At 43.4% G+C, this 23,610-nt stretch overlaps 2 protein-coding genes and 1 pseudogene across 2 annotated transcripts; 2 read left to right on the top strand and 1 right to left on the bottom strand.

The window, feature by feature from the left end:
- Positions 1-289: 289 nt before the first annotated feature.
- On the bottom strand, positions 290-3,784 carry LOC119311815 (binding partner of ACD11 1-like). Its single transcript, XM_037587518.1, has 8 exons — positions 3,539-3,784; positions 3,322-3,440; positions 3,152-3,230; positions 2,163-2,237; positions 2,012-2,074; positions 1,480-1,811; positions 1,231-1,354; positions 290-724 (listed from the first exon to the last, which is right to left on the bottom strand). Exons 1-8 carry the CDS (start codon positions 3,542-3,544, stop codon positions 704-706), a joined length of 819 nt encoding a protein of 272 aa, XP_037443415.1. The 5' UTR covers positions 3,545-3,784; the 3' UTR covers positions 290-703.
- Positions 3,785-8,853: 5,069 nt separating this feature from the next.
- Positions 8,854-15,773, top strand: LOC119311814 (DExH-box ATP-dependent RNA helicase DExH3-like). The gene is made up of 19 exons (XM_037587517.1): positions 8,854-9,177; positions 9,292-9,446; positions 9,551-9,638; positions 9,734-9,964; positions 10,175-10,270; positions 10,377-10,565; positions 10,654-10,813; positions 10,910-11,040; positions 11,170-11,340; positions 11,417-11,689; positions 11,918-12,112; positions 12,789-12,992; positions 13,203-13,272; positions 13,344-13,492; positions 13,736-14,044; positions 14,124-14,183; positions 14,293-14,445; positions 14,533-14,643; positions 14,986-15,773. The coding sequence occupies exons 1-19, from the start codon at positions 8,959-8,961 to the stop codon at positions 15,472-15,474; spliced, it is 3,453 nt and encodes a 1,150-aa protein (XP_037443414.1). The 5' UTR covers positions 8,854-8,958; the 3' UTR covers positions 15,475-15,773.
- A 504-nt stretch (positions 15,774-16,277) lies between these two features.
- On the top strand, positions 16,278-21,086 carry LOC119310209 (annotated as a pseudogene).
- Positions 21,087-23,610: the final 2,524 nt, after the last annotated feature.

Below are 23,610 nucleotides of genomic sequence, written 5' to 3'. Positions count from 1 at the left end.
CACAAGAGAACGAATAAGGGCGGCAACTGGAAGGAATAAGTACATAATTGCCACATCGGATTGAGTACTTATTCGAAGAAACTTATTATGCATGGGCAGTTGAGCACTCTTTACTAATAAGTTCACACTACTGTAAGCATTCAAAAGGAAGGGTGCACTAAGTTCATAACGATCTGAATGTGACAGATTACTGGAGCAGAAGAAAAATGGTGTGTTGTTCCAAAGCAATCTAATCAAATTAATAATCACAAAATATATCGTAAATATGACATGCTTGCACTGAAACTTAAATGCATACTAACTGCATAAGATGAATGTGTACACAAAGAAGCATTGCAGTTCCATATGTTCCAAATTACTCAATTTGAGTGACAATTTCTGCAGAAGCAGAAACATGACACATGGGCCATCAATGACAATCATGAAACCACACCAAACATGGTCCAAAGTGCCACTGCCACCTATAATCAATTGAACACCGACACTAAAAAGAATAGTGGTTCTAAAATTCTAAAGAAAATTTAGATCCTCTATGTACCAAATCTGACAAACTCCCTGAAAGTTAAAACCTCCTCAAAGAAGAAGAAAAAAAAAACAGAGAAATACACAGTTACAAGCCACAGCTTGATGACACAACCAACAGAAGGTGCTTGCTCAAGGTTTCCAACAGATTTTCCCCAGGAAGAGGAGCTCCAGAACAAACTCAAGCAACGACAGCTGGCCCCTATTTCAGCAAAAGAGGGAAAAACATTGAATTAGAGCATGAGAAGCAACAAACAGTGTTGTGACACAAATAAGCTTGCAAATAAACCACACTGTTTTTGACAAAATATATCCTAGAGAGAAAAAAAATGTGCATATGGTGGATTCACTTAAAAATGGCTTTTCAAAAGCACATTTGTTCCAGTCGCAAAAAAAAAGCACATTTGTTCAGGAGAACAGGGTAGCACCTAATGGAAACAAATTGCGTGTAATGCTTGAAGTTTAGAACTATGATCGGTTAGCTCCCAAAGTTGAATCACCTGTGCGCTGGCAGCAGCAGGATGGTGCAATGGTATGCTATTGGGCATACTGGTTATAACAGCAATAATGCAAATAAAGTTCTGCTTCGTCACAGTTTAGACAACAAGAAATAGTGCAGAAGGCAGCTCTTAGAATTGCTACATGTCTTTAATAACACTGCTTATCTTTCTGGTCATAAATTTCCCGTAAAATTTATTACTGACTTACTTTGGCTGATATATTTGACACAGCTATCTGGAACTTTTCTCTTGTTCTTGAGCCAGCAACATGACCAGCCTTGGCAACCTTGCTGAAGGCACCATTCAGCCAGCTTGTTCCAGCAGACACATACCTACAAGCAGGGGAAATGAGGGCGAAGGATCAGCCATACAGGACATAGGTAAATCGCGAGCTGATATAAAAACACACATCAAATTGATTAAGTGAACAATGGCAAAGGTATGTAAAAGAAGAGACCTGTTAGTTTTCACAGCAGAGCCTGTATCGTTTAGCTTGCGCTCTGCAGCCAGCAAAGCAGCCATTGTTTTGTCAGAAACATGTAACCTTTGGTCCACAGTCTTCACCTTTTCATTTACGACTGATATCCCAGTATTTAACTTCTCTGAAAGGCCAACACGCCTATCAAAGGAACTGATCCTAGCTGATGCATTAGCCCTTAACTGATGCTTCTCGTCAAATGATTTAGCTTTGTTCACAGCATCTTGTCGAATTGCTGAACCCCTTGCGATGACAGTTGTCATGACATCATGAGCCTTGCTGGCATAAACACTAGTGGGGCTTGTGTTGGCCTACATGGTAGGGTCATACTTGAGTAATCAGTAACAAGGATGATCCACTACAGTAACATATAAGCAGATAAACCAAAGTTCTCATTTTTCTCATTTTTATTTGGGGCAGATTTCCACACAGTGGCCCGTGATTGATGGGGTGTAGGTGATATTACAAAGAGAAACGAAAGAAACATAAATGTACTGGAATTCAAAGGCACCTCAGTAGGTTGTTCCAAATCTGCAGTAGGAGCTGTACTTGTCGCCTCATTCACCACAAGTTGCTGCATGATTTCAAAATGGACCTCTCTATGAAAAAAGGACGAATAGAGTACTGCCATTTATGTAACATTAATTCGTTGAATAGTGCACCTGTTCATTAACAGGGATGTAGATGTAATCTTCAGCAGAGGTTATGTTCACAACTCGATCCACAATTGTTGCTCCCTGAAAAAGAAATAGAATATATATTATTTATAATGTTTCACACTATCATGCATGGGGAAGCTTATCAACATTTATTTGTTTTGCAGTTATGCAGATATATGGAACGTGGTGATGTGTAAAACAGTGAAATAGACACAGAGCTAATATACAACTACAAAAATTCACTGGAGACCTGTCAACCTGGAAGGCCCCTTGATTGGAGCAAGGACATGTGCACATAAAGAAATGACTGGCATGCTAGTTACTTCAAAGGACAAAAAAAGATCACGAAGTCAAAGAATTGCAACGGCAAACTCGTAGTATATTATGCAGCACACTTCTGTGGCAATCAAAGCAGCCATTATTAAAATACTAATTTCCTTCTTCTTTACTCAAACATGGTCAATGGCCTCTACAGATTTTACAAACAAACAAGTAGCGGTGTCAACTGCCATTCCATCATATTGCCAGTTGATGGACATGACAATACAGCATATCTTACCAAATGATTTAAAAGCAATGAAATTCAAATGTGGTTTCCAATTCCTTCCTAAGTTTGGTCATGTTCATCTATTGTGAAAAAAGCTCACAGTGCAAACAGAATGCCACAAGAGGGCAAAACGATTAGAGTGAAAGATTTCTATTCCTCCTAATTTCTACATCCATGTCAACTGTCCCCAAGTGCAATTTATCATGGAGATAAATTTCCTTTCCAGAAAAACACACTTCAATACTGATATCGATGGGGAAAAAATTAGGTCCAATGCAAAAGCCATAACAGCTGCGTATACCTACCACACTATTTACAGTTCACGATGACATTGACATTGACAGCACACGAAATCATTCATTGTAGATAGCAATTGACAACAGCAGCACAACCAGATTGCGCAGACGAAAGTAAGCATCGGATGATTGGGCAAGGCCATACATACCGAGAGCAGCAGCGCGATCTCCAGGGCCTTGGCGTCCTTGAAGGTGACGTAGGCCGTCCTCCCCGCCGCCGCCCCGTCACTGCAGCAGCAAGCCCAGAATCGCAATGCGGTTAGACAGACGGGACACAAGTGGGGAGGGGAATTCAGGAAGGAAGGGAGCGGGCGCTCACGGCCTGATGTCGACGTGGTCGATTTCGCCGGAGAAGGAGAAGAACTCGCGCACCTCCCTCTCCCCGGCCAGATCTGAGATGTTCCGCACCCGCACCGTCCTCGTCCCCCTCCTCCCCTCCTGCAACCACAACCCACGGCCCGTCAGCGACCGACACACTCCGAAAAACAACGACGACGGCGCCGCACGGAAAAGCAAGAGCGGCAAAAATCACTCACCTCCATGGCGCGGCGGCGGGAGAGAAAAAAAGACCGGCGAGACGAGACGCGAGCCGAGGGCGGGGATCCGCGGGAGGGCTGGCTGGCAGGTGGAGGTTGGGTAGGGTTTGGTGCTCGGCTCGCTCGCTGGGGGCGATTTGTAATGGCGTGGCGTGCGTGCGTCTGTCTGTCTCCGCGGCTGTGCTCGCTCTCGCCGCTGCCTCTGTCTGCTGGCTGGCTGGCTGGCTGGCTACTTTTCTCTCCCTCGAGCAGCTCGCTCGCGTGCGTGCGTTGGTCGCCGAGAAAAAAGGCCGGGTCGATAGTACCACCACTGGGCCCCCGAGCGGGATGCCCGTTTCGCCCTCGCCTGGGAGCGTGGGCGGGCGGGGGGCTGGGCGGGGGAGCGAGGGGCAGGAGGGTCAATTCGGGAGGCGGGTCTTACTCGGGCGACATGCTGGCGTGCTGAGTTTGCTTCGCGGCGGCGCCACCTCCCCTGACCTGTACTCTACGACTACTAGTCTAGTATACTATTAGCGCTCCTTAAAAGGTGATTAGCGCTCCCTAAACAAAAGTGATTAGCGACCCAATAATGACGCGGCATCGGCTGGTCCAGTCTACTCCGGTGGGGGGTCTGTTTGGTTTAGGCTACGGTGGGCCGAGGGGACTAGTCTAGTCTGAGGGGGAGGACGGGCGCGCGCGGGGCCACTGGTTTCGATTTGATTCGGTCAAGCGTCGCGATGGTGGTGGCGGTGGTTGCCCAGGCCCACGGACAGCTCGGTCCTCATGATCCGTCAATCTCTCTCTCTCTCTCTCTGCCCCCGCAACGGAATGGTGACAGAACCTTCCGTTCCGTCGTCGAGCATGTGCGGCTTGCGTGCGTGCGTTCGCTCCCTCTGCGCCCTCTCGCTGCTGGGTGGCCCCGGCTTTCAATTCTTTCCTTCTCTTTTTTGGTGATCACGATTCAATTCTTTGCTTTCCTTTTGGCAGATGGCTTTCGTGCCGCCCCCCGTTGCTATCGGCCGCAGCGACTGCTCACCCGTAATGAAAAGCCAAAACAAAACATGCCTATCTGGTTTGCCAACGATAATCCCTCATTTGGCACGACAGACAGAGATGATGGACCTCATCCTCTTATCTTTTGCCCTTCTGCTTTGCTAGCATCCGTCACGTTGAAGAGCGCCCACCTTCTCCAAGCAAGGTGAGAACAAACACAGGCCAATGGTTGTTAGCTGGCCAGCTTTGCTTTTCACCGTAGTACGTGCTAACATTTGGCAGCTCCAAAATTTGCCCAAAAGATGGTTTTGTAACGGGGGGACTAGTTTCGAATGGTTGGCCAGTTATGTTGGTAGCCAATTTTCTGCACCAAGCCAAACAGTCTTTCTGTAAAACAAGTGTCGTATATAAACTTTAGTATATACTTCCTCCGGTCCAAAATTAAGTGTCGTGGTTTTAGTTCAATTTTTGAACTGAAATTTTGGGTCGGAGCGAGAGCTTTTCTTTTTGCGAATAAAACTTCAGTGATACAGAACGAAACTAATTGAAGCTCGGTGGATATTAAAAGATCTGCCCCATCCTCATGTGCGGGCGCGCACCCACCCATCCTAGTTTCATGAGCATTGAAGAACACGAAAAGGACCGGCTGACAACTAAATGGTCTAAATGAGCCTTTGCTAGTACTTCCTCCGTCCGGGTTTATTGTGCCTCTTAGCAACACTAGCGCGTCCCTGTTTCTGAGGCCTGTAAATGGAACCAATGAGTCGTTCCTCGATTCTTGACAAGAGAAACTAACGTAATTACAGGTTGGTGCAATTAAAATGGAACAGCCTGGCTAGACTAGCCAATCCATGCATTTCCATCCTTTTTTGATTGGGCATGCATGGGCCCATGCGGCTGGGATTAATGCATGTGCATGCGTCCCTGCGTAGCCCAAAGGAGGGGAATTAACTTTGTGCTTTCCAAAATGCTCGGTAATAATTAACGCCTGCTAATTATTGGAGTAGGATCTCTTCATACGAGGCTCCTTTGGTCCTGCAGATTTGGCTAAGAAGCCCAATAAATCCGGACGGAGGGAGTATGGTTTAGGGATTCATGTTTGTGGCTAGGTTACTGGTCCCATCAATTCCTGAAAACATGGCATCTTGGACATGTTTGTAATCAAATTTTAGAAGCCTTACTTGATAGTATTGATTTAAAAAAAATCAGAATTATGGCATCTTGGACATTCTTTTTTTTCCTTCCAAAGATCTGAGTCTATGCATAGTACTAAAAAACATGCATATAAGAGCAGGAGTGCCACCAAATATAATTGTTGAGTTGGAAGAGAGACAAGTATATGAAGAAAAAAGAGGTTACCTTCACCCCACAAATATAGGATAATGCAATCATTAATTATCGGGGTTTTATATGTGACATGAATAGAGTAGGTTACTTTTGGTGGCAACTAAACTGTCCCACAAGAGTTTTGGCTGGGCACCATGTGTGCACAGGGTTGAAAGATGAAAGACCAAAAAGCTCTGGGATGGCTCTTTGAGCCTTTGATGATCTAAGCAGTTGTCGTGCATACTTTCGTTTATGTGATTTCCCTGTTTTAGATGTATGGCTTGGAGTTGTAAGAGTTTTTCAACTAGAACTATGTCTTGGATTTCCTATTTTGTGCATGTTTTTTTTGTGTGGGCTGTACAAATGATATGCTTGTGTGTCGTCTAATAGATGAAGATGTGAGAGCAGAATGATGTTTTGTCAATTTCATAAGCAGTGAAATTTGGGGTCTTTGAGCTCATTAATTCCAAAAAATATTAGACATAACAATAACAAACAATCCCACTGTAAACTTATTCAGATATGTGGGTGACGCGAGATAAGACCATCTTATAACACATCCTAATATGTTTTCTTTAAATAGGCTCCTTTGAGTAATAAAAATGCCCTAAAGTCATATACAGTGGTTGACAGGCGATTTTATTTTAACTCTAAGATGCAATTTAGAGATAACAATACAAATATATATACAATGGGTTATCTCTTAGTTCTATTTCTAGTAACTAGATATATCTAAATATGTGGTGAGAGATATCGTGCTACAATATCATATCTTAATTAAGAAAGGCAGACATTTTCTTTGGTTTTCTCCGTCGCCTCAACAATTTTATATGTTGCAAAGTAAGATAAGGGCAACTCCAACGCGGAACCACATGGCACTAAATGTGTCTGCGGATAGCGGGAAAGACATCGGCCACCCAACCCTACTCATCTAGTGTCGGGCCACTCAGTTATTTTTCCTATGCCTAGAGTATTGAAAAATAATAAATAAATAAATATCACAATTCTTTGATAATAGAAAGATGGATATTTCAGTGCAACAATAATTCAAACATAAAAATTACAATTCAAACACAAATTTTTGTAATAAAATAGTTCAGACTTGAATTTAACTTATTCGGATAAATGTTTTATTTATCAATATGAAATGCCCACAGATGCTCGATCAAATCATTATGAAACTGCACATGATTTCCTCGACTAAGAAACTGATGACGCACTTGGAGAAAATCATGAAACGTCGTCGAATTCTGCTCCACAAGAAAAGCTTTGCATTCACCCATGTCTTGAAATTCCAGACCTTGGCGAACTCCCTCGCCCTCATCTTCCACAACCATGTTGCACATGACCGCACAAAGTTGTCATCGCCTACCACAATGTCTCTGCATTCTCATAGTTTAGCAGGTCTGCGAACAACTACAAAACGGCCTTGGAGGACTTCAAATGCCCCCTCCACATCCTTTTGAGGTCCTTGTGTTTTGGGTAAAGTGATATTTTTGTTACCTCTCAGCTCATAGATGATATTGACGAATGTCACACACGAAGGTTAGCTACCATCAAAACGATAGTACCCATGTTGTATCATGACCATTTTATGGTATAGTTGCACGCAAGGACTTCGCCCCGCACACAACCTTGCAAACAAAAGATACCATTTGCAACACGTTGATGCACTGTGAGACCTAGGCATGTCAAAGAAAAGAGTGCCAAATATCTTTGTGACGCAACTGTTTCAAGAATGACGGTGTTTTTTTTCTTTTTGCAATGGCCCTGGTATTGCTCCCATTGAGCATATGGATAGTTCTTCCATTCTCAGTGCATGCAATCTAGTGTTCCGAGCATACCCGGGAACCCACTTGATTCTTCAAGTGCTATGAGCCTTGTTATGTATGTGACATTTGGTTCTTATAAGAACTCTGGTCCAAACACCTTGATTTCTACAGTAGAAATTTGATCATGGCTTAGATACATGTGCTTTTAGACATCCGGAGGTAGTCATCCAACAAATTTGCGACCATGCCATAGAAAAGCAACCTCATAACAGTCGTGCACTTGGGGTAACCAGAGAACCCAATGTTTCTAACGACATCCTTCTTCAATTTTAAAGTAATTATCATAGGCCCTGACACCTTGGTAGATGCGTTTGAAAGTAGTTGTCATGCAACATCATATGTCCCGGTGCCGAACCCTTGAAGTCGAGAGCATGCTCCGCCGCATGCTATGTGTCTTTAAGAATCGCTCTCATCATCGTCGTTTGATCATCATCCGGCGAATCCATGAACTCGTAGAAGTAATCCTTGTTCAAATCCAGCGTGTTTGCTTCAAAGTAAACAATGAGAGCGTCAATTTTTTTGGCTATGCCTTTGGTTTAAGACTCGCCGGGTGTGGTGTCCGTAATGGATCGGGGCTACCTGAAAGGCAACTGGATCGTGGGCGGAACGACGGCGTAGGCAAAGTTGGGCGACCACTTGGGTGGAGCCGACAAGGTCTTGGCAACGTTCGGAGTGGTAAAACAACGATGCCGGAGTCTGGGAGCGTGAATATAAAGCACATGGGGTTGGATGAAGTGAAAGAATGAGATCTTTGGATAGGATTTTTGGGTTGGCCGGGGTTCCGAAATCCGACATGCGGACGTTCGGCCTGTCGCAAACCTCCTCTAGTTTGGTGCTGATTTTGGGGATTTCAGATGGCATGACCGGTTCGGACAATTATGGTGACCGTCGTTGGATGTCTAAAAGTGTCGGACAGTTTGGTCCAGACATTTGGGAGAGGTTTTTGTTTTTTATGAGGAAAAGAGAGGTTTGGTTTGTTTATGAGAAGAGAGATGTTTTTTTTTTTGAGTCCAAGAGAGGTTTGGTGATCCGGGAGCCGCGAACGGTCCGGAACGAGTTTTTTTTTCTTCCAGAAGAATGATGCACAGGCCCATTTTGACAGTTGAGCCGTAAAGAACCGAAGGCCGCCCATTCTTCTTATGGCCCAGTAAGGCAGCCCCGTGGATCACAGAAGGACCAGCCCAAGCTTGAACGGAGGGAGCCAAGCCGCCGCCTCCTCCCCCCTTCCCCGACGCCGGCCATGCCCGCGCCGCCGCAGCAGTAGAGCCCAGCCAACCAGCCAACCTTAGCATGCGCCGCGTCTTGCGGCGCGGGCTGGGCATCCTCCTCGTCCCACTCCCTAGCCCACTCAGCCGGCCGCCGCCGCCGCCGATCCCTCTCGCTGCTCTCCTCCTCCTCCCGCGCCGCCTGGATGCCTTCTCCCGACGGCCCTTCTGCGGCTACAGCGGGGGCCGCGCCGTCGAGCAGTTCTCCGACGACGAGTACGACCACGAGTACGAGGACCACCGGGTATACTCCACTCCCGCCGGGCGGCACATCTTATCTATGCTGCCCGTAGAAAAAATAATTCTTCCCCTTTTCTTCGGCTCGTTCGCTGCCTCTCACACCAAATGCTAACCGCAGCCGTCGTCCTCGGTGGCGAACATCGACGAGTGGAGGTGGAAGCTGAGCATGCTGCAGCGCAATGCGGAGGAGCAGGAGATCATATCCAGGGACCGGAGGGACCGCCGGGACTATGACCAGATCGCCAACCTCGCCAAGAGGATGGGGCTCTACAGGTTCTGTACTGTAATTTCACCTGCTCTCCCAGTTCTTAATTTCATATGCAGTCACAGAAATGTTGATGAATCTTTCGTGCGGTGCTGCCTCTGTGGGACGACAGTGAGCTGTATGGGAAGGTTATTGTTGCGAGCAAGGTCCCGCTGCCGAACTACAGGCCGGACCTGGACGACAAGCGCCCGCAAAGAGAGGTGAGTCCAATGGCAAGATCACACATCTTTCTCTTATTGCAAATGCGTTTCATTTGAATGGTGTGTATGTGTTTGCTGTGCATGGAAACACACAGGTGGTGATCCCGCTAAGCTTGCAGAGGAGGGTTGAAGGATTTGTGCAGGAGCACCTTGACCGTTCGCTCTTGCCATTTGATAAAGACAGTGGCAAGACAGAAAGTGGTTCTGAGAAAGCTGAGCATGTGAACTTGGATGAGAAGCAGGATCCTCTGCTGGACGAGTCGGTCATGGAGAAGATCCTTCAGAGGAAGAGTCTTAGGATGCGCAATTTTCAAAGAAGTTGGCAGGTATGATAAAATCCACACAGTATCTGAATGCTGCATAGCTTTATTTCTATTTTTTTAGCATACAGCTTAGTTTATGTTAGAGGAAAGAAACAAAGGCATGATTTACAAATACCTTCTGCACCATTTCTTATATATTCATTTATATGTCTGTACGCGAGCTGCTGATTCATGGAAATATTGGATGAAGCTTTTATCTGCTTGTAATAACAGGAATCACCTGAAGGCGCTAAGATGGTAGAATTTCGGAAATCACTCCCAGCATACAAGGAGAAGGAAAGGCTTCTAGCAGCCATTGCACGTAATCAGGTACACTTGTCTGGGAGAAACTTATGAGATTTGTGCACTCAGTGGAAAAATGTGTTGCAATTCCCTTCTGTCCTTCTATTTATCTGACCATTCCTGTGCATGCCAGGTTATAGTTATTTCTGGGGAGACAGGGTGTGGAAAAACAACACAGTTGCCTCAATTTGTGTTGGAGTCAGAGATAGAATCTGGCCGAGGGGCCTTTTGTAACATAATCTGTACACAACCACGAAGAATATCTGCAATGGCTGTTGCAGAAAGAGTATCCACCGAAAGAGGAGAAAACCTTGGTGAATCGGTAAGATGGAACTTCCGATTTGCTACCTTTGTTATTGTAGCCCATATCCATTGTAATTTTTGGCATACAACACTAGCTTTTTTAATAGGTTGGCTACAAAGTTCGATTGGAGGGAATTAGAGGAAAAGATACACATCTACTTTTCTGCACCAGTGGTATTTTACTAAGGCGATTGCTGAGTGACCGAAACTTGAATGGTGTGTCTCATGTATTTGTTGATGAAATACATGAAAGAGGGATGAATGAAGGTTGTGTCTGAAGACCTTATTATTTGCCCTTATGATGGTTTTGTTCCCCATTTAACTCATGACAATAATTAAATTATTATTGCTTTGGTCTGTCAGATTTCTTATTGATCGTTCTAAAGGACCTATTGTCACGGCGCCGCGATCTAAGGTTGATATTGATGAGTGCTACTTTAAACGCGGAACTGTTCTCAAGTTATTTTGGAGGAGCGCCAACTATCCACATTCCTGTGAGTTGTTATTTAAAAAAATGTAAATTATGTCACTCTATATACATAATGCTCATCTGCCAGCTTGTGTACCTCTGGTATAACTGTGTAAGTGATCTTGCGTCCGTTGCATTCTTCCCCTGAATTCAGGGATTCACACATCCAGTGAGGGCGCATTTTCTGGAAGACATATTAGAGAGGACAGGCTATAAGATGACAGCAAGTAATCAACTTGACGATTATGGCCAAGATAAAGTGTGGAAGACTCAGAGACAGCTATTACCCAGAAAGAGGAAAAATCAAATCACTACACTTGTTGAGGTACTTGTTCTATATAGAGATTAATGACTGCAATTATTCCTCAACTTTCTTCAGATATTGTTACTGTAATATGCAGGATGCCCTTCAAAATTCAAACTTTGAAACCTATGGCTCAAGGACACGTGATTCTCTGGCAAACTGGAATCCTGACTGCATAGGGTTTAATCTCATAGAGGCTGTTCTGTGCCACATATGTCGCAAAGAGCGAGCTGGTGCAGTTTTAGTTTTTATGACCGGATGGGATGACATTAGCTCTTTGAAGGATCAATTAAAAGCGCATCCGTTGCTGGGTGACCCAAATAGAGTGTTACTGCTTGCCTGCCATGGTTCCATGGCTACTTCTGAGCAGGTAATTGATCCTAATTTTGCATTTCTTATTGAAATGATTGCTTTGTGATGCCAATTGTTCGCTGGATCTGAGATACCTCTTCTATTGTGTAATTGCATCTTATATACACAGATTCACCTTGTTTACTAGTTCATTGATGGGCATATACCATTATATCCGTAGCATCCTGTGTGCATCGTATAATTATTTGCCGTTCACATCTATATTTAATATTATGTTTTTCCGCAGAGGCTAATATTTGACAAGGCACCTCCTAATGTTCGGAAGGTAGTACTTGCCACTAACATGGCAGAAGCAAGTATTACCATAAATGACATTGTTTTCGTCATGGATTGTGGAAAAGCAAAGGAAACCACATACGATGCTCTAAACAACACTCCCTGCTTACTCCCCTCATGGATTTCAAAGGCTTCTTCCCGTCAGGTAATCCTTCAATTTTTCAGTCTCTTAGTCACCAGCACTTTCTCTTCGACTCAATCTTTGGTAAATGTCACGTACTTGGAAATCTTTGGTAATCTTTAGCACCAGCTTCTTTCCATAGCTCAAAGCAATGTTTCCCTTCTGTATGTTATATGTTGACCAGTGAGACTCTTGTCTTTGCGAGTTATGTATCATTGTGTTATTATGTTTGACCGTCTCTTTGCCAGCTATTTACCATGTTTATATGATTTGCCTGTACGGGGCCATGAGGGCATGCCTTAATATGGGGTTCTGGTCATTTGTGGTCTTAACTTGACGAAATTTAGCCCATTGGTTTGTATCAAGTCAAAAGGCCTATCTTCTTAGCACCCCATTATTTTCTTTTGTTTGCTTAATAATAATGTATGCCTCAACAAGCACGTCAATGTTCCCGTTCCTTTCATGAAGTTGTTTTAGTCAAAGCATCTTTATTCTGCTTCGGTGGTCAATATATACTTATTGTTGGTTACAAGAAAGAAATTTTCTAGCAATGAATATTTTTTTGTATAACAGTGAACCTATCTTGACCGTAACAGTCTTGATTGGGCGATATGATCACACTCAATAGTCAATACTTTTTGTTTATAGGTCATCGTTCTTTGCTACAATTCTCATGTTTTCCCCCAATATCTTCATGCAGAGGAGGGGCAGAGCTGGTCGTGTCCAACCTGGAGAATGCTATCATCTCTACCCCAGATGTGTATATGATGCATTTGCAGAGTACCAGCTTCCAGAGCTTCTCAGGACTCCTTTGAATTCACTATGTTTGCAGATAAAAAGTTTGCAGGTTGACAGCATTGGGGAGTTTCTATCAGCTGCTTTGCAGCCTCCAGAACCACGAGCCGTATGTGTTGAAATCATAATTAAGCATTTGGACATTCCTTTTCTCTCTTTGCCTTTGCGTCTACATGATTTAGTTCTATCTTGGAACTTTTGACATTTGTTGGGCTCTTACATGGCTTATAACTCTATGCGTTATTGTTTTAAGTAGGCAGTAAAGGGTTCAGTTTTATCCTTTTCATTTTTGTTTCCTGACCACATGATGAATATGTAGGTCCAAAATGCAGTGGAATTCCTAAAGATGATCGGATCATTAGATGAGAACGAGAACCTTACTGATCTAGGTATGCCTTGTATTCTGATTTCTTCCAAACTCTGCAAAAATGTTGGCACTGAAACATATTCAACTTTGTAGGAAGATACCTCTCCATGCTTCCGGTTGATCCGAAGTTGGGGAAGATGCTTATAATGGGTGCAGTTTTCCGTTGCATTGACCCTATACTTACTGTGGTTGCTGGATTGAGTGCTCGGGATCCTTTCCTGTTGCCACAGGACAAGAAAGATGTATGACTTTAATTTCCACTGCCTCACTATATCTTAATTACTAGTTTTTGTTTTGAAATGATTCTCTTACCTATGAATTTTGTGATAAAAGTTAGGAAAATCTAAATACCACCAATACGTACAGTCGTACACACGGTGGCTGTTAGCTATGCCCTATGCATTGATTATGTTCCGTTCATTCCGAAGCCTTTTTTTTTCATTCAGCTAAGAAGGCTTAGCTTATAGTTTTGTCATTGTTATTAGTTGGCAGGAACTGCAAAATCAAGATTCTCAGCGAAAGATTATAGTGATCATATGGCCCTTGTCCGAGCTTATGAAGGATGGAAGGATGCTGAGAGGGAAGGATCTGGTTATGAGTACTGTTGGAGGAATTTCCTTTCTGCTCAAACACTACAAGCCATTCATTCTCTTCGAAAGCAATTCAGCTATATCTTAAAGGACGCCGGTTTGATAGACTCTGATGCAAATACAAACAATAGTTTGAGCCATAATCAATCATTAGTTCGTGGTGTAATTTGTTCTGGGCTTTTTCCTGGGATATCATCTGTTGTGGTAAACAGCCGCCAACAATTTCCATTGCATTTGTATTACACGGAAGACAGTTCAATTAATTTTTAGCATTCCTTTGCAGCATAGGGAAAACTCCATGTCCTTCAAGACCATGGATGATGGCCAAGTTCTTGTTTATGCTGTAAGTGCATACAGGAGCGTCCTGAAATGCTCATGTCCAACACCCCGTCTAATACATTATCTTTCAGACATGTTGATATCTGAGTACTCTGACACTAAGGTTTGTTCAGAATTCTGTGAACGCTAAGTACCAGACCATCCCTTATCCATGGCTGGTCTTTGGTGAGAAGGTGAAGGTAAATGCTGTCTTCATCCGTGATTCAACTGGAGTATCAGATTCCATACTCATCTTATTTGGTGGCGCTGTTACAAAAGGAAGTGCGGTATGTTGAGTATTCTGTCAAATGCTTTGTCTTTGTATTTTTGCATTTTTTGTTGCACTGATCTATGCCTTCTAACTTGTGTAATAGGCTGGGCATTTGAAGATGCTTGATGGTTACATTGATCTATTTATGGATCCCAGCCTGTCAGAGTGCTACCTGCAACTTAAAGAAGAACTTGATAAACTTGTACAGAAGAAGGTAAAGTGCTGCAGCCAATTAATTTGGAAGGTTTTATACAGATTTCATCTCACAAGATATTTTGTCTGAGTCAGCAAATAATAAGTAAAAGAAACTTCGGTGATACTTTATGTACCAAATCACAATCCTCTGCCATTTCTAGTAGCTAACAAGGGAAAAGTGATTATAATATTTATCATGTTGTTACCTCTGAATATAAAGCATGTGTTACTTTATAATATACGTGTCACCAGTAAGAAATTAAAAATAAAGTTGTTGAGTATCCAATTTACTTATTTTTGTCTACCATGTCTGGTGTATATACTAATTGTGCTTGTAATGTGGCAATTTTCCCAAATCCAGCTTGAAGACCCAACCTTTGACATTCACAAGGAAGGCAAGTACATTTTATTTGCTGCACAAGAGCTTCCTGCAGGCGACCTATGTGAAGGAAGGTTTGTGTTCGGCCGCGAAACGAGCAGAGCTAGGCTTCGGGACAACGAAGACGGCAAAAGCAACATCATAAAGGATGGTATGAACCCCAAGAGCCTGCTGCAGACCTTGCTGATGAGGGCAGGCCACACGCCTCCAAAGTACAAGACAAAGCACCTCAAGACCAACGAGTTCAGGGCCATGGTGGAGTTCAAAGGGATGCAGTTTGTCGGGAAGCCGAAGAGGAACAAGCAGGTTGCGGAGAGGGACGCCGCGATAGAAGCGCTGGGATGGTTGACACAAACGTCCGGTACGAAGCTCCAGGATGAGGGTGACGACTCCCCGCTCGACCTGACCGATAACATGCTCAAGCTGCTTTCTAGACCAAGGAAACGGACGAGAAATAATCCGAAGAAATGATTTTCGCAAGGTTAGGTTCATCGACACCTGACAGTTAACTGACACCGTTGTCTGTTGACAGTATTGGATGCACTGTGCCCCAGAAAGAATGTCCACAGAGCTTCCGCAAGTGCGTGGAATTTCATCCGCCTTGCTAACGACAGGACGATGGATGATCACTTCATTATCATCCGCCTTCTGGTTGTATTTGGTTCTGAGCCATGTGTTCGATACTGTGTTATTTACTAGTATATCATCGGGGCGAATTGAAAACTTTTATCATTCTATAAATTTGAATAAGGTTTCGTATAGGGTATCAATGTATGTATGTATACAACACCACTGAAGCTGAGATTTGTTCAGAGGAGGAAAGGAAACCTCTGGATTTTGTTCCACTCCGTTGGCCCTCGTGGCACTTACCTGTTTGGGAAGTGTTTGTGGCCGGGGCGCCGGCCGAACCGTTGCGTCGGTCGCGCCCCGTGCGTTCGATCTCTTTTTGATCCAAGGACACCGTTGCGCCACGTGTTATCGGATTTTTTTAACGCGCTCGTAGTTATCCCTTCCAAAGTGATTTTTGCTGCATCCGCTCTATCTTTCGTTTTGAGGCAGGGCGACCGCGGGCGACGTGCTTGTTCGCGCAGGGCGGCGGCGGCGGCGGCGGCAGCCCAGGGCGGATCTCCATTCTCCGGCCATCTATGCCCCCCCCCCATGGTAACTCGAGCCCAAATGCTTTCCATTTTCGTTGTTTTCTTCCCCTCCCCCGTTGGATTTAGGGTTAGGGCGTCGCTAGCCGCGGGCCGCCGCCGGCGCCGGCGCGGACGAGGATGGGTTTGTGTTCCCGCGGTCGAGGGAGGCGGCGGGGTGGCGTTCCCGCGGTCGAGGGAGGCGGCGGGGTGGCGTTCCCGCGGACAGAGGGAGGGGCCGGGGTGGGGTTCCCGCGGGCAGAGGGAGTTGGCGCGGTGGTGAATTTGAATCTGGTAGCATTCATCAATTGGATTGATCCAGGGAAGCAAACCACAACTCTTTCTACATGTTGATGTCTTGCTGACCCAATCATTAGCAGGTTTTCCTTGGCCGCCAAGGGATTTAGGTACTTGACTAATCGAGGTCCAGGGATGTTTTTAGCTTATTGTTTTTGGAGAATTGATGGGGATGTTGAGTCGGTTTAGAAATGACATGATAATGCATTTCATGATGAACCTAATGGAATCAACTTGGTATTCTAGATGTTGTTGATAGTTTACAAAGTATGACTTTCAAAATGTCTGATATGCACTATATATTTTTGCCAATGAATCACTACTCGTTCTGCTGCGCAACCCAACATCCCTGAATTCATAGGTTTGTCAGAATTTTTTAGGTGTTCATGTATGTTTTTTCCTAACTTCTGATGGTATGGTTTTATGGTTTTATTGACTTGTGTTTTTTCCTTTTTTGTAGATGTTGAAGGTAACTCTGGTGAGAATGAGGGGAGTAAGAAGGCTAAGAAGAAGATTAAGAAGAAAGGCAATCTATGTGGCTTTAAGTCAAGGTTTAACTCAAAAAGGCTGGCTCAGATTGGGAAGCAAATATCACCGGAAAAACAGAGAATCATAAGGGAGGGACCGTTTGGAGACTTGTTGGACATCCGGTCTTTCAAGGTGCCCCATGAGCTCATTGAGTTTGTTGCGATGAACACGAATCACGTACTCTCTGAGTTCAAACACAAGAACAAATCTATCACCTTCAGCAAGCTTATGGTGAAAAGGATTTTCAACGTGCCATCCGGTGATAGACCCGTGAAGCTTCTAAAGAAGAGTGATGAACATGATCTTCGCAGCATCTACAAGGAGGGGAACAGGGCTCCAATCGCCCATGTTGTCAAGTTGCTCACTAGTTGCAGTGAGGAGGACGTGGTTATGATAAATAGGACTTGGGCACTCCTTGCGTTGGCAACAGTTTTGTGCCCAGGCACGGGCAATATGGTGAATCTCGAGTATCTTGCTTCCCTCGAAGATATGTCTTTGGTGCATGAATTCGCTTGGGATGAGCACTTGTTGGCACGAGCTATGGAGGAGGTTGGAGTCTTTCAAGAGAAGAAGAGGATGCAAGCAAACACAGAAAAAGAGTTTTAGATTGCTTCATGCCTTCCCATGTTAGCGGTATGCAACGCAACATTACAAAATACCTCCATATTTCCCCTTTGCTGCATGAAACCTTCATGCCTTTATGTTTTTTGTTGGCTAATGTCCTTTTTCCATTCCATGCAGATCATATACATGGATCATGTTGATATCCCGGCTGGCCTCCCAAATGAGCATGCTATTGATTATTCCGTGCCAAGGATGCGTTTTGTTTGCCAAAAGGATTTTGAGTGGTTGGATAAAGTTGACAAAAACAAGCTCACTCTTGTCCAACCTTTCTACGGGAAACACACCCATGTAATTTTGCTACATCCCGCCTATGTATTTTCCTTTGTCAATGAGTATTAACACACCCATGTAGCAATCTTTGCTTTTCCAATTTAGTTTATGGAAGCTTTCTTATTTATGCCACTCATGTTTTGTTTTCCTAGATCCGGAGTTTGTGCAACACCCCCTATGCAGCACAACTTGTGGGACAGGAAGTTGGTGCTGAAGCACCTAGTGGCCAAGGAACTAGTGGCCAAGGCAGCCAAATTCAAGGTGCTGAAATTCAAGCAAAGGACTCTCAATCAAATGAGGCTCAACAAAATGTTGACGCTGAACCACATCTATCATCATCGCTCAATGATTGGCTGCAGCAATCATTCCCTAGCATGCAAGATCTAAGGGTACATTATCTTTTTCATTGTATTCATTTCCTGTTTACCTTTGGCTTCGCATTATTTTATTATACCCAGTTGCAAGTGTATATTTATTTTGCTGCATCCTTCATGTTGATGTGCAACAACCATGTTCTGTTTTTGCTTCATATGTTGTTCAAGTTCATACATACTATGCTTTTTTGCTACACCCATATGTCTAGTGTGCTACAACTACATTCTGTCTTTGCTTCAACCATGTCATAGTTTTGCTACATCCATATCATTAATTTGCTACCTACATAGTTGACAGTAAATTGCTACAGTCACACTCTTTATCTGATACGTAGTAACACAGCATCATACCTACTTGTTTTATCGCTTCATCCATACCTCTAATGTGCCACACCCACATTTGTGTTTTCTTTTACATCCATACATATGACTAAAATGTTCAATACTTGCCTTCTTGTAGGTACCAACTCAGTTTCAAATGCTTTACGACACGCACAAGGGTATTTTTGCATCGGAGGTGGATGATGTTGTTGGCAAGTTTGGACAGTGTTTAAAGGGATTGCAGTGCAACCGGATGGCAGCCCTCCTTCGTGATGTTGGAGACGCCATCACAGCTACCAGTGAGCCCAACTTCTCCTTTGAAGCACCTATCATGGACGAATGTCGCGGAAAAGAGAATGATGGTAAAGCTGCAAATGCTGGCATTGGTGCTCAAGCTCAAGCTGAAGATACAACACCTAGCATTAACAAGGATGAAGTCACCGGATTGAAGCAACAAGTTGCAACCGAGGCTGCTGAAACTCCTGAGCAACAACGAGTGAGTTTCGATATGGAAGGCAACGTCTCACCTCACAGCCCCCCACTCTTCTATGATGCACCTAGGAGTGCGACAGCTGGCATTTGGGACGACGAGCCATCCTGTGAGTTGTTCCCAAAGGGCTCCGAAGAGTACGAGATGATGCATTGCACGGATGAGCCTATAACCAAGAAGAGGGCAGTCAGCCCCATATTTGAAAACATCCCCGTGTTCCCTGTTTCAGACGATGATGACAGCCCAAGTATGCTTCCTTCCTCCTGCATCATTTCTTTTTGTTTTTCTCCATGTCATTTTTTCGCTACATATGTGTGATCGCAGCAAATTCTATTTTGTACAATCCCTTGCAAACTCATCCATTTTTGTTGCTTGCTACAACCCCTAAGATGGTCGCTACAGAAGAGCAAATTGTTGATGCAAGCAGTGGCCCTAGCACACATGACAAGAACACTAGGAAGAAGAGGATGGCCAAAGTTCCAGCCGTAAAAAATACCAAGGCAAAGAAGCAAAAGGTCGATGCAGCTGCAGCCACGTATGAGAAGTATGTAAAGCATGGGAAACCATTGAGGAGATCACATGCCAATGAACAAGTGTGAGATACCTAAGCCCTATCTCTTTTTGCTTTCTGTTTTTTATTTTTTTCTGCTCGAAACAAATGATTCATTCGGTTGCATCTATGGTAACAGGACACCTTTCATCAAGATAGGTGGATTTTACATTGGATACAAGAAATTCCTGGTATGCTTCAAGCCTCGCGGGGATATGAATGATGAGGTTATGTCCCTATGTATCGAGATGAACAACGTAGCATCCCGTGCAGCAAGTGGTACTAATCTGAAGAAATACATGTTCTCAGTCCACGCGGGGGTAAGTTTTTGCAAAAACAAGCAATGCTTCATTCCTTTTTTTCTTCACATTTTTTGTTGCAACACACACTAACCATTTTGAGGTGTCTTTCAAGTAGATCTTACTAAAACAAGACCCAACAACCTTCCAACCAGCAAAACTCATACCCGAGCTTGAAAGGGCTATGACAAAGTTCAAGGCGAATAAATATGACCTTGTAAGTTTCTCGAGAGCCTACTTTTGTTTCACACCACAAATACTTTCAAAACATGATCCAATGATGTAGCTTTTCCTTGAAACATATGTAGCAATTATTATTGATGTTTACAACATCTCTTTGAAACATATGTATCAATTCTAGTTGTTGTTGAATGCTTTTTTGTTTGCAGTTACAACATTGGAAAGCTTACGTTCATTCCTACTAGGCTGTAACATTTTTTACATGTTCTGAGTACCTTTTTTGCCTTTCTTTTGTGTTTTACAGCTTTTTGTCACAATTGTTCATGAAAAGCATTGGATAATTGTTTGCGCAAACTTGCTATACAAGCAGTGGAATGTATTTGACTCAATCCATTCAAAAGGGAAACAATCTCCTTTGAAGAAGCAGGCCAATAACCTGATAGGCTCATGCTCTCTATTTTTATTTTTTCTGTTTCCCTTTGATTCATCTACATAAATGCCCTGTTGTCATCTTCACACACCTCATCCTATTTTTTTCAAACTTTGGTGCGTGTTTTTCGGTTGTAGATCACAAACTTTGCAGCCCTCGCACAAGAGTACAGCTAATTCAATGTCAATGTTGGATCCTTCGCCCGTGTTGACCTAGAGGATTACCCAAAGCAAGATAATCTGTGAGTTTTCTTTTTGAATTTTGCTTCAATCATGTGTTCCATTTCAACAATTTGTTGTTTCAACTATGCATCGGAACTATGAAGGAGAAATTTTTTTATCTCACAGATGTGATTGCGGCTTTTTCGGGCTCAAATATGTGGAGAACTTTGATGGGAAGTCAATGAAAGAGTTCAATCAGGTACTTTCTTTGTCATTTTGTTGCAATCTACTTTCTTTGTTTTCAATACTCATGCAACACAAGAATAATTAGTATCATACTTGCTTAATTTTTTCATTCATTTTTACAGGAAGACGTGGCGCAATACCGCATGGATGTGGCGCACAACCTTTGCACTCACCCAATGAACAATGTCCCAATGGAGCGGGCATTCAAGGAAGAGTTGGCGGCTTAATTTGCGGGAGGGTTCAAGACGATCAAGCTCGTTTTCTTTCGTTAGGTCTAGAATCATGTCTGAGGTGGTAGCGTTCTGATGGTATTAGAGTAGTGCGCGTTCATATGTACCCTAATGATACCTTCGGTAAACATATGTGTTCTTTTGGTATGTAAACCGATGATAACTTGATATCTTTGGATGAAGCACTTCTTCCGTTTTAATGGATGTGATCTTCTGCTTGCCAACATGATCATGCATTGACAACCGTTTATTGTTTTGCTGGTTATGAGCTTCATCCATAGAAGTTTCAAGGGAATCTCTGTGCAATTTTCCCCTCGAAACCTTTTTCATGAAAACAATATGTGGATGCTGCATTGTCACAGTCAAATTGTTGGAAGCTTACAAAAAATAGCTACAACCTTCTGTTAGATTTGTTGCAGGGCAAAAATCTACATTTTTACCTGCAAATTAGCTACATCCCTGTGATATTATTGCTGGAAGCATAATGTAAATAAGCTTCCTTCCCAAACTCTTGCTGCATAGCAAAATCAACACTTTAAATCAAATCATTCAAGGCTTTTTCCCTTTCATACTTGTTATTTTTGCTTCAACCATGTTAAAAAAAAGCTTCAACCATTGTCTTAAAAAGCTTCTACCATGTTCCCTAAAAGCTTCAACAAATATTTTTTGCTTCAACCATGTTAAAAAAAGCTTCAACCATTGTTTGAAAAAGCTTCAACCATGTTTCCTAAAATCTTCATCAATAATTTCAAAAAGATTCAACCATGTTTTTCAAAAGCTACAACCATGTTTCCTTAAAACTTCAAACATGTTTTTCAAAAGCTGCAACCATGCTTTTCAAAAGCTTCAACCATGTTTCCTTTTTAAAAATGAATCAAGCTGTGGTAACAACAATCATTGAGTACTATTTTACAAAAAAAATAAATAGAAGTTGGCACCATCATAATTAAAAAACCAACATTCTGCATTTTGAAACCACACATGTAGTAATATGTTGCAATCCTAAAACACAAACATTCATAAGACATGGGGTGTTACAAGATAATTCATCATTTTTTTCCCTCACGAAACATCCTAAAGTGTAAGGATTGGGCCGACACCCAGAGCTTTCGCGCTCGCACTCGCAGCAAGAAAAGCGGCAAGGAGTTGGCAGTTCTTCACATTGTGATCCTCATCTTCACAGTATTTGCATGGAGTCTTCTTTTCCATTGGCTTTGGAGATTTCTTCGTTTTCGCTGCGTCCTTCTTTGCTTTCTTCTTCATTTCATCTTCTCGAAGCTCAATTAGTGGCTTCCTATCCTTCTCTTTTTCTTTTGGCCTCCCCTTTTTTGCTGACTTTGGTGGGTTTCGTAGTCCTACGGGGGGTGGATCCTGCTGCCCTGTACTTGGACCCCCTGAGACTTGTTCATTTGCTGCACGACCTTGGGATTCTTCGTCTCCTGCAACCCCATCGGTCGCTCTAGCTTTAATCGCAGCAACCCCAACACTGCCCTGATCAATTAGCCCAGAGACAAAACTATAAGCTTCATCATTGAAGCATGCATCAGAAGCAAGTTTCCCAAACTTCTGGCAAAGAGAGTTAAACTTTAGGGTGTTTGTCGTGGGGACGCCGAAATGCATAGCTCTATGCCCATCGCCCGGTTCAGGTGCAAGGTCGGTTGCTCTCTTAGACCATCTTGGAAGCATGTAATTCGCAGGTATTGCTTGCACGTTCAGGTGCACCATGACACGGATGATATGTGGGCAGATCAGCCCACACATCTCAAACATGTTGCAACTACACATGTATGTATGATCTTCAGGGGCAACATGCACCGTGTACACTTTAGGGTTGATGCCATCATTTGCAACAAGGCGAAACCAGACGACATTCCCTTGCAGCTGGTATTGCAGCCCATAGCCTGTTGATTTAGCCAATAGTTTCTGAAACTTGGAAAATACCTCTCTGGTATAGAAATCTGCAGCCTGCTTTTCAATGTTGTAACTGCAAAACAAAAAAGCTTCCAACATCAATAAGAATTGCTACATATGTTTCATTCAAATGCTGCAACCAAACTGTACTGGAAAACTAAAAAAATGCTACATGACTTTGGACTTACTTGCCCCAGAGTGGCGGCCTCATCGCTTCATTGATGAAGCCCGCATTGTCTTCAAGATCAAGCATTAGCTCCTGGCAAAGCTCAAACTGTTGCACAAATGTCCAAACCGAGTCTCCATGATGATTTAAAGTCTTGAAGTAGGAATTCAGGCCCTCGGAGCGTCCAGTTTTTCCTGTGAATGGGAAGAACTTATTCCTAAAGTACACAGGAGCCCACGTCTCCCTGCTGTTCCACATGTTTTTGAGGTGTTTCTTATCAGCCACACCAAACAACTCGACCATCTGCTTCCACCATTCTTCAAACTCCTCAACGGTATCTGAACCATTAATGCAACCATAAAATGCTTCTGCAAAAGGCTCATCCTTGCCCAGCATC

The sequence above is a fragment of the Triticum dicoccoides genome, chromosome 5B (assembly GCF_002162155.2).
Source record: "Triticum dicoccoides isolate Atlit2015 ecotype Zavitan chromosome 5B, WEW_v2.0, whole genome shotgun sequence".
Classification (NCBI taxonomy): Eukaryota; Viridiplantae; Streptophyta; class Magnoliopsida; order Poales; family Poaceae; genus Triticum; species Triticum dicoccoides.
This window is presented reverse-complemented; position numbering and strand designations above follow the sequence as displayed.

Bases quoted from the DNA above. Each gene is read 5' to 3' on its own strand.
- LOC119311815 (XM_037587518.1), bottom strand. The intron at 2,075-2,162 runs GTGCACTATTCA...GAAATCATGCAG, and splicing joins ACATCCCTGTTAATGAACAG to CAACTTGTGGTGAATGAGGC. The intron at 1,812-2,011 runs GTGCCTTTGAAT...CCTACCATGTAG, and splicing joins ATTTGGAACAACCTACTGAG to GCCAACACAAGCCCCACTAG.
- LOC119311814 (XM_037587517.1), top strand. From the start codon at position 8,959: ATGCGCCGCGTCTTGCGGCGCGGGCTGGGCATCCTCCTCGTCCCACTC. The intron at 9,178-9,291 runs GTATACTCCACT...TGCTAACCGCAG, and splicing joins ACGAGTACGAGGACCACCGG to CCGTCGTCCTCGGTGGCGAA. The intron at 14,045-14,123 runs GTAAACAGCCGC...ATTCCTTTGCAG, and splicing joins CTGGGATATCATCTGTTGTG to CATAGGGAAAACTCCATGTC.